The sequence below is a fragment of the Convolutriloba macropyga genome, chromosome 13 (assembly GCF_964194025.1).
Source record: "Convolutriloba macropyga chromosome 13, txConMacr16.3, whole genome shotgun sequence".
Lineage (NCBI taxonomy): Eukaryota > Metazoa > Xenacoelomorpha > Acoela > Convolutidae > Convolutriloba > Convolutriloba macropyga.
In genome coordinates this window covers 24,791,279-24,807,000 of record NC_134480.1, presented here as the reverse complement: position 1 = coordinate 24,807,000, position 15,722 = coordinate 24,791,279, and the positions used below count along the sequence as shown (strand labels likewise).

The 15,722-nt window shown below is 33.5% G+C and overlaps 1 protein-coding gene across 2 annotated transcripts in view; it reads left to right on the top strand.

Annotated features, from left to right (window-relative positions):
- Positions 1-7,553: 7,553 nt before the first annotated feature.
- The window catches only part of LOC142351487 (uncharacterized), a 32,566-nt gene continuing 24,397 nt past the window's right edge, over positions 7,554-15,722 (top strand). The window contains exon 1 of one of the 2 annotated variants that reach the window (XM_075403528.1): positions 7,554-7,673. In XM_075403528.1, the coding sequence (XP_075259643.1) occupies positions 7,645-7,673 (29 nt within the window). In that variant the 5' untranslated portion in view covers positions 7,554-7,644. Of the gene's footprint in view, positions 7,674-10,852; positions 11,191-15,722 lie in introns of those variants that run through there. The other variant, XM_075403529.1, reaches the window with a different exon arrangement.

Genomic DNA, 15,722 nt, shown 5'->3' with positions numbered 1-15,722 from the left:
TTATGGTGAAAAACTAAGGATGCGTTTAACATAATGAGAGGATCAAGGCATGAATACTCTCGGGTAAGTTGTCTTAGTTAAACCGCTTATGGCAATGCACTAACAGCTATTGTTGATCTCGTCTCCAATTATGATCTTGCTGAATGTTGGGAGCGATTCCTCTAAAAATTGATATGGGAGGAACAACTAGTTCTTTTTTGACCTTAAAAAAATTTTGAAAGAATTGAATTTTGCGAAATACATGAAAAAAATGCTCTAAAGATTCCAGTATTGGCACGCAATTAATTAGTCCGAATGTTACTTGACGGATGGAAAACGGCGTTCCATAGCGAATGGGTAGTTTTCGCTGAGCAGACTGTCGCATCTTAGAGAACGCAGACATTGTTTAGTCACAAGAACTCGTTGAGTAACAAAGGCAAAATAATTTTTTTTCCCATGTCATCTTAGAAACATTGGTGAATTAGTTATTCTGCTATAAACTTTTACTTTCAAAATTCTGAAATTCATCAATTTTTGCAAACGAAATAGTTGCCGCTGCGACATTTTTTTTAAAGGTTCTCAAAATTGATTTCATCACGTGAATCCGTGCTGTTTTAAAACTTTTTCGGATTTTTACATTAACCTTTCAGATTTCACATTAACCTAAAAATTCTCTATTTTTACTTTGTTGTCGCTAAAAAAAACTACCGATTGGTACAAAAATATACGGAAAAGATTATCACTTTAAAAATCACGTCTAATTCATTCCACTCAACAAGGTAGGCATCCCAAATATTGCCGTGAACAAGTTAAACATTTTGCATCTCAACAAAGTTTCATTCTGCACTCAATTTTGAGAATATTTTAAACATTGGGACACCCAAAATGTTCTTAAGAGCAAGTGGAGAATGAATCTTTGTGGATTCGTTGTTCTACAATAAGCAGCAGTAATGGAAAGAGTCGAAATTTCGGTTAAAGACTGTCTGCGATTCTGCCGTTTTTTGAGGTTTCCTTTATTCTGTTTTGGGAAGAACAGTTAGTATACAAGGACAGAAAGGCGGCCTAATTTTCGCCTGCGAATACTTTACAGTTCCGCATCTTCAATGTTTCGCAATTCAAAATCACGGCTCAAGTCTATCCAATCAGATTAACAGCTTTTTAATGAAAAAAAGAATTTCAAGGACCTCAATTAGGAGATTTTTTGGAGCTCTGCACATACAAAGCAAATATCCTCTGTTTCATCTTTTTTTCACACTCGGACTTAATGGATCATCATGCTCAATTTTTGATCTGTCTTAATCGCACACTAGTAGAGTACGTCAAAGAGAAGAGAAGTTTTTCTACCTCATCCGGTTATTCAGCTAACAGCTTAAACTAAAACTTCGGTGTTTAGTTTTTCGTATCAAGTGCTGAAGTGCTGCATGTGGACTATAAGAAGATCATCAGTTTTACTCTCTTACTGGAAGCCAGACTTAGTCGGTGTTTTGCGAGTTCTGTTTTAATTACGAAGTTCGAGAGGGAATGAAGTGAATTTCTTGAGATTGACAATGCTGCTTCTTTTGTCCGCTTTTCAATTTTTCATTGAATGACGCTTTCCAATTACTAATGCAGGTATTCGAAAATACCACTGACCCATGAGAGTTGTTTTGACGAGATTCTACAGCCGAGAAGGGTTGACGAAATCTTTTCACCGCATTTTTTTCGTTCTGCGTTTAAGAAGAGAAGGTTAATCAATGCTTTAGGCTTATAGCAAAAGTGGCTCCAACGTTTTTCTATAAGAGATTGTTGTCGACAAATAATGTTGCTTGGATTACAAAAAGGCAGGTTAGCAGTATGTGATGGTTTGCCACATTTTCTTTGGAGTTCTTGTGCTGAATCCTAAGCTGTTCTTGTTCGCCAAATTTACCGCCACATGTTTGAAAAGCTTGAGTAGCCTGTATTTTGGAAAAGTAGTAGTGTAACCCATTTTACAAAATGTAGAAAAATATTTTTTATACTTATTTGCCGAAGTCTATGATGTCACGAATATCATTGCTCCTCGAGTAGTTCATGTTCGTTTCTTTTTTGTTTTCCCAGTTACATTAGATTAAATTTTACTCCGTTTCCGTGGTTTTAGAAATGGTTACTTGCCTATTTCTAAATTATCAGCTTATAATGATGAGTTTTCAGCTAATTTCAACAACAAATTACTACAGGTGGTTGTCTATCTCCGCTTCTTCGAAGCATTTGTTTGCGTTACGTCAATATTTTACTGAACAAATAGTCTTCATTTGGCTTTTACTATCGATTCTCGAAACTGTCAAATTTTTTAAGGTAAAACTCACAGTGTAAATTGATGGAATTTTGTCTGAAGCGTTTGAAACATTTTTTGGTGTACCCCACGGTCGGGTCCTTGAACAACTTTTGCTACACTTGTGTTTAAATGATATGCTTGGTTTGCCTAAAATTCTATTTTTTAGCGTTTTTCTCACTATTCAAAAACTATTTTGACAGAATTCAACGCTTCTAGTTGTCAGGCCAATTCCAATTTGCTATCCATAGGAGAAGAAAGAGGATTACATTTTTTAACGGCAAATGTTGGTTCTGTTTTCTGCTGAATGCACTGCTAAACTGCACTATCTTTCGATGGTCAATTGCATTTATTTATTGATTGTGAAAGTGAACCGGGAAAAGAATTTTCTTCAAAATATAAATAGGGTTCGCACATAAGCTGAAACTCATGGTGTGGGAGAACTAATGTTTTTTACTTGAGGTACAGTGAATTACGTAGTTTACCAAGAATTGTCAAGTTGGACTTGTAACTGGTATTATACTTGCTTTTGATCAATTCTTTCATTTAAACCACATGTACTTCAGTGTGTCTTATCTTCAATTGACGGGGACGTTTCGCCTTAAATGTTTTCATTTTTTTGGCAATATTGATTTTTTTAATCCATTTAACAGCGCACTAACTGCCTTCCGATGCCATATCATGACTTAACGCAATCTCAAATTTTCAGCAATCATCAGCGGGAAAGGTTTCAACGGATTTAGCATTTTCTTTACGATTAAGCAGGATAGGAGATCTTCACGTAACGATTGTGTTCAAAATATTTATTCTTCCAGCTACCAGCAAAACCTTAGAAGGAGCCATTTTTAAATCAAATTGTGATAGTCATAAAGGATTTTAATGATTTGATATTTTTGAATCAACTTCAAGCACAAGGCGAAATCTCTTCTATAGACCTTCTTTTAGAAACATTAACTCTATTTTTAATGTTCAGCTACGCAGCACTTGGTCAATAAAATGCCACTTCTGTATATGCCTACCTTAGTTCTATTTGTTCTTTTTATTGAGGTTCTTTGGTTGTAACTTTTTAGTTATCTGCTGCGCAACCCTCTTTTTGTACTATTAAAATTCCGTAATTAGTAAACTCATGTCGTCTATGACTACTGCTAATAAAGTATTCGCATAAAAAACAAAGTAAGACGACCCTCAGAAAATCAACCAATTCTTCTTGCTGCCATATCGTGTACACGTAAATTTTATTTCAAGCGGTTCAAGATTTCAAGATTCGAGATATCTGAAAATTTGTTCCAATTAGTCTAAAAAAATGGCTTGTGACCTTTTTTTCTTATTAAAATATATTTTTCCCAAAAAAGCAGTTTAAGAATTAAAAATTAGGCTTGCGGTATTGTTATAGAAGAAATATACAAAACTCTCGAATAAGCATCAGGGTTCTCGATGGCGTGGTAATCAAATCTTGGTCAGTCTTTCAGCCCTGAGTGTTTAAAATTACAGTATATTTTTTGCGGATACAGCTTTCCGCTTATGTCCTAGTTGCATCCACCTGTGTTTTGTTTGTGATATTTCAACGAGCTTTTTTGATTTGATCAAAAATCAACTGAAAACAGCTTTGTGATGTTGCTTAAAAACATTTGATTCATTGCTGCCTTTTTAGTTGTCATTTGTCTCTTGAACGGTTCTAATTTTTTGTTTTATCCTGGTTTTGTTTTGAAGTTTGCTTTCGGTCGACTAGACAATATTTGTTCAACATTTTCGATTGGATTGCATTTCATGACTTGTAATCTTCAACCCTGAATTTTTGTTGTAGCTGACGCACATACGGGCGCATCTACAACTTCACTTCTTGGCTTTCGAACGTTTCTCTTGAACCTGGGGTACTGATTTTCAGATAACTTTCAGCTCTTTTCTTATTATACAGTTATTAGTAAATAGAGTTATCACTGGGGGTTAATTGGCCAATTTGGGAAATTGTGGACCTCTCAACAATCGCCATTGACGTTTGCTCCTCTCTCCGCAACCTCTCATCGCTAACTCGTAGCCCCTTAAATGAAATCAAAACTAACACAAAAATGATGTTCTTTTTTCCAATAACTAGTATCGAAATAATTGACACAATGCAATTACTTCCATCAAAATTTAGTTTGGACTGCCGGAACAGGCATTATATTTTTCTCTAAAAAGTATCTCGGGCAGCTAGTCCACTACTTGAAACATTCTTTAATGAGTTTCTGAAACATGACTTATTTCCACAATGCCAGAAAAGAATCAAAGAATCAATTGTGCCTTTTTTTTCAAAAGCGGTGATCGTAGCAAACCCACAAACTATAGAACAGTCTCACTGCTTCCAGCCATTGGCAAAATGTTTGAAAAATTATTGTATACCAAAATAATACACGTTTTTGAGCAAAAACAACATATTTTCAAAAAATCAGTTATGTTTTTGAAGTACTGTTGACGCCGTAGCCTAACTGACTGATAAAACAAGAACAAATGGTTTAAATAAAAAATATTTAGCTATATGCACTTTTGTTGAACTAAAAAAGCTTTCGGTACAGTGAACCATGAGCTATAGATGAAAATGTTTGCACCGTACGGAATTCGAGGAATTGTACTTAAAATGCTTGATTATTATCTGAAAAACTGACTTTCATTTTGTAAAATTGTCAAAATTGAATTTGCAGAAAAAGAGTTAATTGTGGAGTCCCGCAAGGATCAATACTTCGTCAACTACTTTTCATTATCCACCTAAAGGACATTCTAACCCAAAAATCAAAAGAAAGCAAAACTATACTCTATACAATGTAGGAGTACTGCTACACTCGATGCAGCTGCAAACTGGTTACATAATAATAAAATTGACAATTAACACATCAAAAACAAAGCACGTGGTGTTCTGAAAAAGTCGCAATCTAAACCAGCGCAAGCCAACAAATGATGGAGCAGAAAAAGAACAAATCAGCGCTTTTAGGTACCTAAGATTAATAATAGACAGTCCGTTGAAATTGAAACATCAAATTAACTACGTCAAAGAGAAGGCTTTAAAGTTTTCTACTTTTTTTTTTAACTATTACGCCTTATTGTTATGAGAACAATGCTTCTATGAATTTTTAAAATTTATGTCAAACCGATCAACAAGCTGATTAAACGAATTTTAGAATTTTTTCCTGAAGCCGTAATCACGTGCCAATCCAGCAAAGACAAATCCACAGTTTCTCAGAGATACTTGCTTTTGAAATATTTAATTTACTAGTTAAACTAATAAAAAACCAACCGCGAATTTTTTTTTAAACAAAATAGCTACGACTTGAATGAAATCATGGTAAAGAAAAATCGTGGACAGTATGTCCAATTTGGCAGACAATTTTTTGATAATTCATTGAATTGTTGACTTCTTGTGATGCTTAAAATGGCAATTCCATTATACTAATATTAATTCCTTTGATGTTAGAACAATAAAAGAAGCAAACATAAAAGGATTTTGCTTTTCAATTTTGGATGTTTATGTAATTGGTTACTTGGAGTTGCTAGACAGACTCTTTCATATAAAATTAGATCGAAATCTTATCGGTTGCTACAATTACCATTTTTTTCAATAAATAATCATTACTAGAAAAAATAATCAATAAATAACCGATTTTTTCTTTTTCATTTCAACAAAAGTTGCACAATTCATCCATGAGGCGCCTGAAAACAAACCAGATAGGTTTAATGACAACCATGTAGGGTCGCATAATGTAATCGATTGAACTTGTAGAACGTATGTAATTTTTGCTACGGATTTGTGGTAATGGTACAAACAATTTATTTTAATTGCTCTCAAACGAAGTTTGTGGCAATTATATTAGTTTTGTCGATCTTTTCTATGCGGTTGTTCGCTTGACCGATTTTTCGTCTGACCCAATTGAATTTTTGTCCTCAAAATGGGATGAGCATGTAGCGCCGAGTTGGCATTAAGTTCTCTTAAAGCTTTTCAGCTCACTAGTCTGCAAGTATGCGATTCACAGAAACTGTTTGGGAGCCTTACACTTATGGTATGAATGGCGGTTAGGTTGTAGACCCCCCCCCCCACTGTTGCCCCACCCCCATCAGCCCCCATCCCCGGTGCACCCCCCAGTGGCTAGCTGCTGACGAAGCCGACCGCTCGTCGGTCGTTCTAGAGGAATTCGCCCGACGTTAGTTGGTTATGTTTATTGTTATTAATTACGCATACCACCCATTGTCCCATAGCCATAAAACCGTATCCTCATAATTACATATACCCAAATTACTTTCCTTCCAACTACAGCTCCCCTCCCCTCCACTATCATACGATCCGATTACCACAGAGATCTCCTTTTCATAGTTTGATCTGTCGGTTGTAAACCCTCTGTTTCTAGAGCTCAATTTTCTAAAGCCTTCATTTGTTTCCAATATTTTGCTTGTTTTTTTTACTGCCACGTTTTTCTAATGCGTTCTCATGAATTGATTTTTAATGGAATGAGACAAGTTGAGGGCATTAGCAGTGCTGCGTCCAATAGAACGTGCTACCTTCCAAGTATAGGTTTGATCGAAACTGCCTGGGGAGGCACAAGTTCACGGTGTGAAGTAAAAATTTGTTAAGTGTTGTACAAACCCTATCACTTTTTTTGCCTCTCCTCGCCCGATTTGCCCCTGCCCGTAATTGAGTGAGGATATCTTTCTGAATCCTCTTTTTCAATCAATTGAGTTTTTTGAAGAGCAGCTCAGTGAGAATATCCTTATTAACTGGGCTTTTGACAGCACTAAACTACCAAAAAAGTTTCAATCGCTACCCGACTTAGCAACTAAAACAAGTAAAAATGGAAACGACTCAAATGTTATTATGATATAATGATGGTCTCTTGATTGGTGAAATCCTTCAAAATGTCCTAATTTCAAGAAATCTTGAATACAATGGGTTAATCTTGGTTAAACAGTTAACTATTGTTACTCTTGTCCTTTCTATAGAATAGTTAAAATCGACTCCCAATTAGAAATGGTAGAAAAAATGGCACGATATGATCGTCACTGACCCGCTTTTTCAGGAGATGATCGCTTTTAATGTGTTCACTCCTAAAAATGGGTTAAAAAACTGTCATTCTTTTGTTTTTCAAGTTACAAAGGCTCAACTACAACATTTTCCTATTTAGTTAACATCTGCAACCAGGAAAAATGTTTTCTCGTTATTTCTGTTTGATTTTAGTGTTGATAGTTTTAAACGTACTTAATTGTCGCAGAATTCAGACAGCACTACTAGTGCTTATCCTGCTGAAGATATTATCAATTTTTAAACGGAAGTATCTAATTATAGCAACATCCTAAATATAGAAACTGTAATTTTATTTGCTTTCATTTTATTTATCTTATCTTTTGATACTCGGATGAACTTTCCGCACGTAGTTCGTTCAAGGTAATTGTCAATTTCTACAATTGTGGATGCTGAAGAATCGCTGCAACAAACGAGTTAATTATCATCCGAAAAAACTTTTGCTGTTTATAATATAGTTGGTTTTTTTTCAAATAGAATATTGAGTTGAGGTGCTCGACCTTGAAAAATTCATCTGCTGTAATTAGCTGCTGCTTCAACAAAAATAAGGAAAAGTAGCTCTACGATATGGTGAAAATAAGGCCAAGCTAAATAAGACATGCTGACTTGTGCCTAGAATGAAGAAATTTCTCGTTAAAAATGTGCTAAAAGCTCTAAAAACTCCTTTTAGCCAGTGCCAATTTCGTCATAGAGTGCTCGGGAACGATTTCTTTTTACAGATTAAGATTTAATGAGAAACAATATCTGGAACCTGCATGACGACTGTTGAAATAAGGACCCGTCTGCTATCAACAGGATGGGGGGGGGGGGGTGGGTGAGTTATTTATCCCGTGAGTTTGTTTGAACAAATTACTGAGTTAGTTTGCATTTGAAAGTCTGGTATGGTAACGTTACCAAATGGGTCTAAAATATAGATTTTAAATGCTCGTTTTTTCCACAAGAAAAGGAAAAAATGTTTGGCCTTGACATCATACTGCAGATTGATAATGGGCAATAGTACCAAAAATGAAATCCCTTTCCCTGGTTTTCCCATTTTACACTCTGTGTATCTTGCTTAATTTCATGGAGCTTGGCAGGAAAATTGACAGGGGCATAGAACCCTAACAATACACTACACACTGCATCTTGTCAACTGGAAATGTCAACTGAAAGATACTGAAATAGTTTTTATTTATTAATACTTCTGAAATGGAAGTAATGGTCTTGTTTATTTGCCCCTCATTATTTTCCAAAGAACTTTTTATATCCGTTTTTAAAATCAAAGAATTTGGCCCAAATCAATAGAAGAGACACGGAGGAGGCTCGGTAATGTGCGCTCGCACGCAATGTTCCGACCCCGCTCAACCACGTTTTTGACATAATTGTCTACTAAATTATGCCAAACAAAAGCATTTCTGATGACCAAAACGCAATGTCTAAATATTTCTTTATAAAAGTTAATCAAAAAGTTAAAAAAAATAGCGTCAGTTAAAACTAAACTAAAACAATTGACTTGAACTTCATCAAAAAAGATATGGGACTTGTCTTTATTAGGAATAATTAACAAGCAGACCAAAGAAAAAAACAAAAAAGTCAAAGCTAAAGTTAAGATCATACTTTAAAGTTTATTACAATTATTAATTTAAGTTTATTAAGCTCAAAGTCATCAAAAACCACAGGGATCAATTGAAATCTTTGCACGGCTTCCTTTATACCTTCAATTGAAGTAATTTAGGACAGTCATTTTCCAAAATGTTTAACGAGAAAAAAAAGAACAATTATAGTCAAAAATTAAAGAGTCATTGCAATTATGCGAGGAAACAGTGTCGAAGCCTATTAAATCAAAATTTGATAGCAAAAATTGTTCAATAGAATCAATTGCGCCTTTGTTAAACGCCATCATTGTGATATGTGACTTGTCATTATTGTCGTGATTGAACAAGAAGACAGCAAAACAACCTCAAACAATGGGAACTATCCAAATTTTTTTTTAAAAAATGTAATAATAAATTGCAGTATCAACGCTGAAAAACCATTTTTAAACGATAAAACAGCACTGCAAAGACGACTGCAACCTAGATTACTTGAAAGAGAATGAGGCTTCTCTCATTGCTGAGACTAAGCTAAAATGTGACAGATATAAGATTACAATGACAATTCACAGAAAACCATTGTTTATTTTGAAAACCATGTATTTTTTTTTAAAAAACCATAAGTCATAACAAGCATAAATTTTGATCTAAAAAAGGATAAAAGTAATTTTTTGCTGATTAGGAAGCCAATTTGGCATGTCATAAGGATACTAAGTCAAAAAACTACAAAAAGAACGACTAGAGGCAGAACTCACAGTTTAATAAATAAATATCCGCAAACGGTTTTGAAGCCAAAAGCAAACACTGTTTGTGAATTGATTTTGTATATTCAATGTCATTCACTTGCACTGAAATTCGATTCTCAGATGTCGAGTTAAGATTCAAAATGTTTTTGTTCTGTAAGTAACATAGAAATTTTTTTTAAAGGTACGAAAAATTTTTCTTTACGAAAGAAATGAACAAAACAACGGAAATTAGGCTAACAATTACAAAATTTTAAATCTCCGTCACTCCTCGGAAAAATGAAATTAAAAAAAAATCTTTTTGATTGAAAGTTCTGCGCTTGACAAGCTTTATAATGATATCACTCACAACTCTGTACGATGAACATATGGATCGGCCAAAATCGACTGAACAAAAAACTCTTGTTGAGCATATAATTCCTCCCACAATAAAGTGGATGGGAACAAAAATAGATTCTGAAACTTTTATGCATACAAAAATTCAAAAAAAATTACTTGTGAGAAAAATAAACAGACTAGTCCCGAAAAAGCTTTGGCAATTTTCTTAAATTTCTAAACTGCCCGAAAACAGTAACTTCTAACGCTTTTAGGACTAAATTTTCAGGTTTTTAGGTTTATTTTGAACTCTTAATTTGCTCTGTTCCAGCTATAAATATAAGTTCAATATCCAGAGCGTGTTAACTTACATACTAGCTCTGTTTTATTTATAATTTTTATTTGGTTATAAATGACCTTGATGCATAAACGGGGAATTTTAATTAATTGTTGGTTGAAAGTGACGCTGAGCTGCCGAATTCAATTCTGGAAGGCGGCGTTTGCCCACGCCTAACTTATAACCCCGGAACCGGTGACGCATGAACTAAAGTGTTTACCAAATCAAAACTAAAGCGAGAAGATATTGATCTTGAACATTTCTGGATATAGTTACTAAAGTATATGGTGCATCCGAAGTACTTGTTATATTTTCAATCAAAAAGTTAATATAATAAGCTTGTTTTCAGCAAAATTTTTGAAAACACGAAGAAAAATTATCACTTTTTGTTATTATTCTTCTGAATAAAAAATATTTTCTGAGTCATTGAGTAGAAATTCTTATTATGAAATTCATATAGTTTGATATATGCAACGTAAATATTTTGTCAATATAGTGTCATTTTTACTAGCACGGAATTGGTTAAAAATGTGTTGAGCTGAGAAAAGGAAAAGATAAATATAATAATACGCACTTGATACCATCGATTGAGAGCAGCAGCTTCCGAAAGAGGGAAAAATTAAGATAGGAAAAAGCGTAATAGCTGAGCGCGTCATCAATTCTTGAGCAACGACAGATATAAAGTCAAGTTTAGTTCTGTGAAATCTCAATTATTGATAATTTCTGCTGAGATTTCATCCTTAGCCCGTTGCTTGACGGAGCGAAAAGCTAGAAGAGAGAGAAATCCAATTGTCAAAGTTGTTGTTGTTTACACCTTCAGTTATTAATAGAATTTTCCCCTTGATAATTGTTGATATTTTTATTTAATTAGTTGCTGTTGTTGCTGCGCTTGCGCTCTCAAAACGACATATCAGGTTGGTCAGTTCAAACTTATCTTCTTCTCTTAGACTCTATGTTGCCGTTGTGGTACATTTTGCCCCCTTAGAAATATGAGAAAACTAAAAAAGAGAGTTTTCCTTATCGCATTTTGTAATATTATATAAAGAGTGGTTCTATTGTTTAATAATCATATATTTGCCTCAACTCTGTCACCAAAAGATTATAGTGAAAAAACATTTCTCTACTTTTTGCAGCAGTTTGAAAAATTAAATTCAATAGCTGCCAGAAAAGAAACTATTTTCAATTTTTAATAATTGCTATGAAACTCAACAGTTCTTTATTTCTACAAAAAATATATTGTAAATGAAATTCTCAATTGTATCTGAGAGTTTCTTGTTTCATTACTGTGAGTAGCTATAATTTGTTCTATTCTATGATTACTAAGTCTTTCACCGAACAAAAAACAGATTTTTAATAATTTTTGCTATTTGCTTTCAATTTTTGTTTTGGTTTTCAAAAACTATTGGATTTTGCTAATATTCATAGACCAACTAAAAAAATTTAGTTTCCATGCTTTAGTTTTTCTTAATTGTATCAACCAACTTTGTTCTGAAAATAGTTCAAAAGTAGATTGGGGAATACGTTGACCAGAACTTTTGGTTTAACAGAAATTTTTTTTATCACAATGGGACAAATTGACCTATTTTAGGAATTTTTTAATAATGGATTATCCGCTCTGTATATTTTATAGCTTTCCGGGGATTGCTATAGTTTAAGTCTCAAATTTTGAACTCACTGAAATTAAAATATGAAGACAATTGCGTTGAAAAAAAGAGGGTATAGAGGAAAACAGAATCTCGATCTCGTCAATTAAAAAATTATAAGAAAAATTCTTCTTCAGACTGTCATCCATTAGAGGACTTGACTTCCCGGGTCGAGGTTTTGCGGTGAATTTTCGTAAGAGATGCGGTGAAAAAAAATAATTTTCACCGCGTATTTCTTACATTTTTTTTGCGGTGAATGCGGTGAATCATGGTGAATTATTTATTTTCACCGCGTTCTCAGTATTCTAACAAAAAAGAATTGCCCCACCCGGGTTCGAACCTCTGACCTCTTGCACGCCTTCCACTGTTTAGTCCACTGCGCCAACTTTCACTTACGTCTTTGAAATCTCTTGTGAATTTAAATCAGATTGAGTAATTTTTGGAAATCATATGCGGTGAGTTTTTGTAAGAAATGCGGTGAATTTCGCGGTGAATTTTTGTAAGAAATGCGGTGAAATGTGGTGATTTTTTTTTCACCGCTTTCACCGCATTTCTTACATTATTTTGCCACAAACGTTGATGCGGTGAATTTTTGTAAGAAATGCGGTGAATTTTCTGGTGAATTTTTGTAAGAAATGCGGTGAAATGCGGTGAATTACTTATTTTCACCGCAATCACCGCAATCACCGCATTTCTCACAAAAATTCAACGCATTCACCGCATTTCTTACAAAAAATTACCCTGAAACCTCGACCCGGGTTCTAATACATGAATCTCAGTGGAAAGGATTAATTCAAGATGTCAAAAATTATATTTCGGTTTGATTCGTTGTGAAATTTAGTTATTTTTACAGATCAGATATTCTTGATCCGATCTTCCCTCGTCGTTATCTTTGCTTCAATGTTATTTAATTTTCAAGTTTATTTCTTATAATTTTTTAATAGACGAGATCTAGACTCTGTTTTCCTATATTTGAAAACTTATACCCTCTAAAAATGAGATTTTCATTTTCCAAATTGTTTTACACAGTTGATTAAATTAATGTTATTTTTGTCTCAAGCAAGGCCAATTTTTGTCTCATTTCTATTATTGCATTGACAAATGATTCGGATTGTATTATGGCTCTGTCCTTTTTAAATATTTTTGCATTTGTTTCATCCCAATCACAGACAATTTGTATTCCATATAGAGGTTCAGTCAAGGAGATGTTCTATTTATGTTCAGATGAGGCCCAACAATCAGATTTCCTCTTTTCTCAGTAAAGCTCATGGTTTTTATGGCTACGACAATGTGTTTTTTATATTTTCAAATAGATCATGGTTTCTGCCAGCATTTATAATCTTTTTGTGGTCCTATGACTGCGTCGAATTGATGAAAGTTCTGATGTGCTAGCTAGGGAACTATCAAACAAACTATCTCATCATTTCATATTACAACTAAGGGTTTTTATTTATAAAATAACTTGATAATTATCCACAATTCAATTTTTTTTGAACTATTAAAATTTTTTGTCATAGTTGCTTTTTTAGTAATATCTGAAGCAACAATATCATTTTTTTCACGGTAGGAGCATTAACAGCAAGAATGATTTTGGCTTAAATACGGAAAATTACATTACAAAAATTAGTCGGATTAATATGCTTTTTTAAAAAATTTTTTGCATAATTTGTTTTTTCAATGTTAATTTCAGACCAGAATGATTTGAAATCAAAACTCAATTTTTGAATATCAAATTTCGTGGTAAAAAACCTAAATTTTAGTCTCAACAAAAAGCTTATGCTTTTTGGTTTTAACCATGTGCTTGCGTAAACGTTTGAAATTTTGTGTTCTGCCTGTCTTCAATGTCATATTATGGTCTCTTGACTTAGTCTCACTAACAACTTGTCTAATTGGCTTCTTATGCAGTGACAAGTTAACCTATTTACTGTTTCTAGTTGAAGGCTAATAGCTGTTATGAAACATGATTGGGTTAAAATTTTGTTTTAAAATGTAATGATTTTGCTATATTTTATCTCAATTGGCCTTCTCTTAGCGTAGTCTCAGCAAAAACAGTGCTCTGATCTTCTTTCAATGTTTTAAAAGAATTAGAATGGAAATTCAAATACGGTACTATTGTTTAAATAATGGTTTTTTGGCTTTGATACTGCAAGCTTTCATAATTTTTTTTATTTTTAGAAATTTTCCAATTTTTGAGGTTCTTTTATGCTGTCTTGTCCCATATTGACATTAATGGCAAGTCACAGGCCAAATTAAAGGAGTTTGAAAAACGATTAGGTGACTACGTTTAATGTTTTGTGAACAGAATATGAAAGTTATATAGGATTGTAAAGGTTTCGACACCATTTTCTCGAGAAATTTTTTTGACTTTTTGATTTTTGCGTTTACTTGTTCTTTTTGCAGTTGAATGACAATTTAACAGTTTTTTTGAGAGTTTTGTGTTTTGACAGGTCTTCATGCTTTCTTTTGGAAGAGTGATTGAAAAAATTTAATGATTCAGTTGATAGCTAATGATTTTTATGTCTTTTATATTAATTCTTTTCAGAAAGTATAAGCGTATTTTTAAACTTTGACTTTTTTGTCCAATCGTTATTTTTCTCATTAAAGACAGGCCCCACATCTTTTATGGTCAAATGCAAGTCACTTTCGTAGTTTAAGTTTAATCTGAAACTCTTTTAACCTTGGTAGTAAGAGTTTTTCAGAAAAAATAGATGGACATTGAGTTTTTGTCGTAACTAATGCTCGTTGATTTTGTTGCTTGTCTAGTCTCTTAGTCTCTTGTATGACATCGGCCCTGTAATAAGGCATTACTTAATTTTATATTGGTTTGAGTTTGAAGCATTTTTTAAAATGGATACAGGAATAATTTTAATCAATTTATGAAGTTTTGAAATATTTGTATTTAATTCCTCATTTGACAGACAATTAAATCAAAAACGTGGTTGAACGGGGTCGGAGTACTATGTGCAAACTCCCACTACCGAGCCTCTTTGTTCTCCCTCCAGAACAAGCGAACATTTTCCTAAATACTAAAATTGATCATTCTCCTCCAAGAGAAAGTTTGTAAACAACGTGTGTAGAGAAAATCTTTTGCAATTACGTATAATATAATTACTGTGAATGATTCAGTTAGGATACTTTTGATCTCTAAATGCATGTTTGTTGAATTGCTATCGTTTGCTGTGCATATTGTGTTTAAGAAATGTCAATAAAGTAGGCATCTTTTGTTCACGCTTGTTCAAGTTTGATTAGAACTCAAAACTTTAACTAAACTTTAGTGACCGATTCTCAAAAATTGTTAGGCAGAATAATCTGTCAATCAAAAAGAACAACAGAACAACGCCGTTCCAATTCTTGCAATGAATCAAAGGTCCATTTTGCAAAATTTTGGAGTGTGAGATCTGAAATGTGTGAGAAATTTTAAGAGCAGTAATAAATAATATCTATTTCATCCGCTTACAGAAATGAAATCAACAAATGATAATGCATATCCGACTTATAAGATGAAGAAACGGGACAAAAACTATTGGATAAACAAGCCATGCACAGACTTAAAAAGTCTTAATTTTTGGCGTATGAAAATAAATGTGCTGATCTGATGGGCACTTTCGTTGAGTTACTAGGGTAAGCCACAGATTTGACGCGTGTTGTTGTCCTTATCCTCAATCAATAACTGAGTCCTGTTTTTGGCGACACAAAGGCCAACTTTTTTGTTTCGAATCAAAATTTCTCGTTGTTCTTAAAAAGTTGATACCTGAAACTAAAACCGTAATGGACAACTGATGATACGTAACATTTTTAGACGA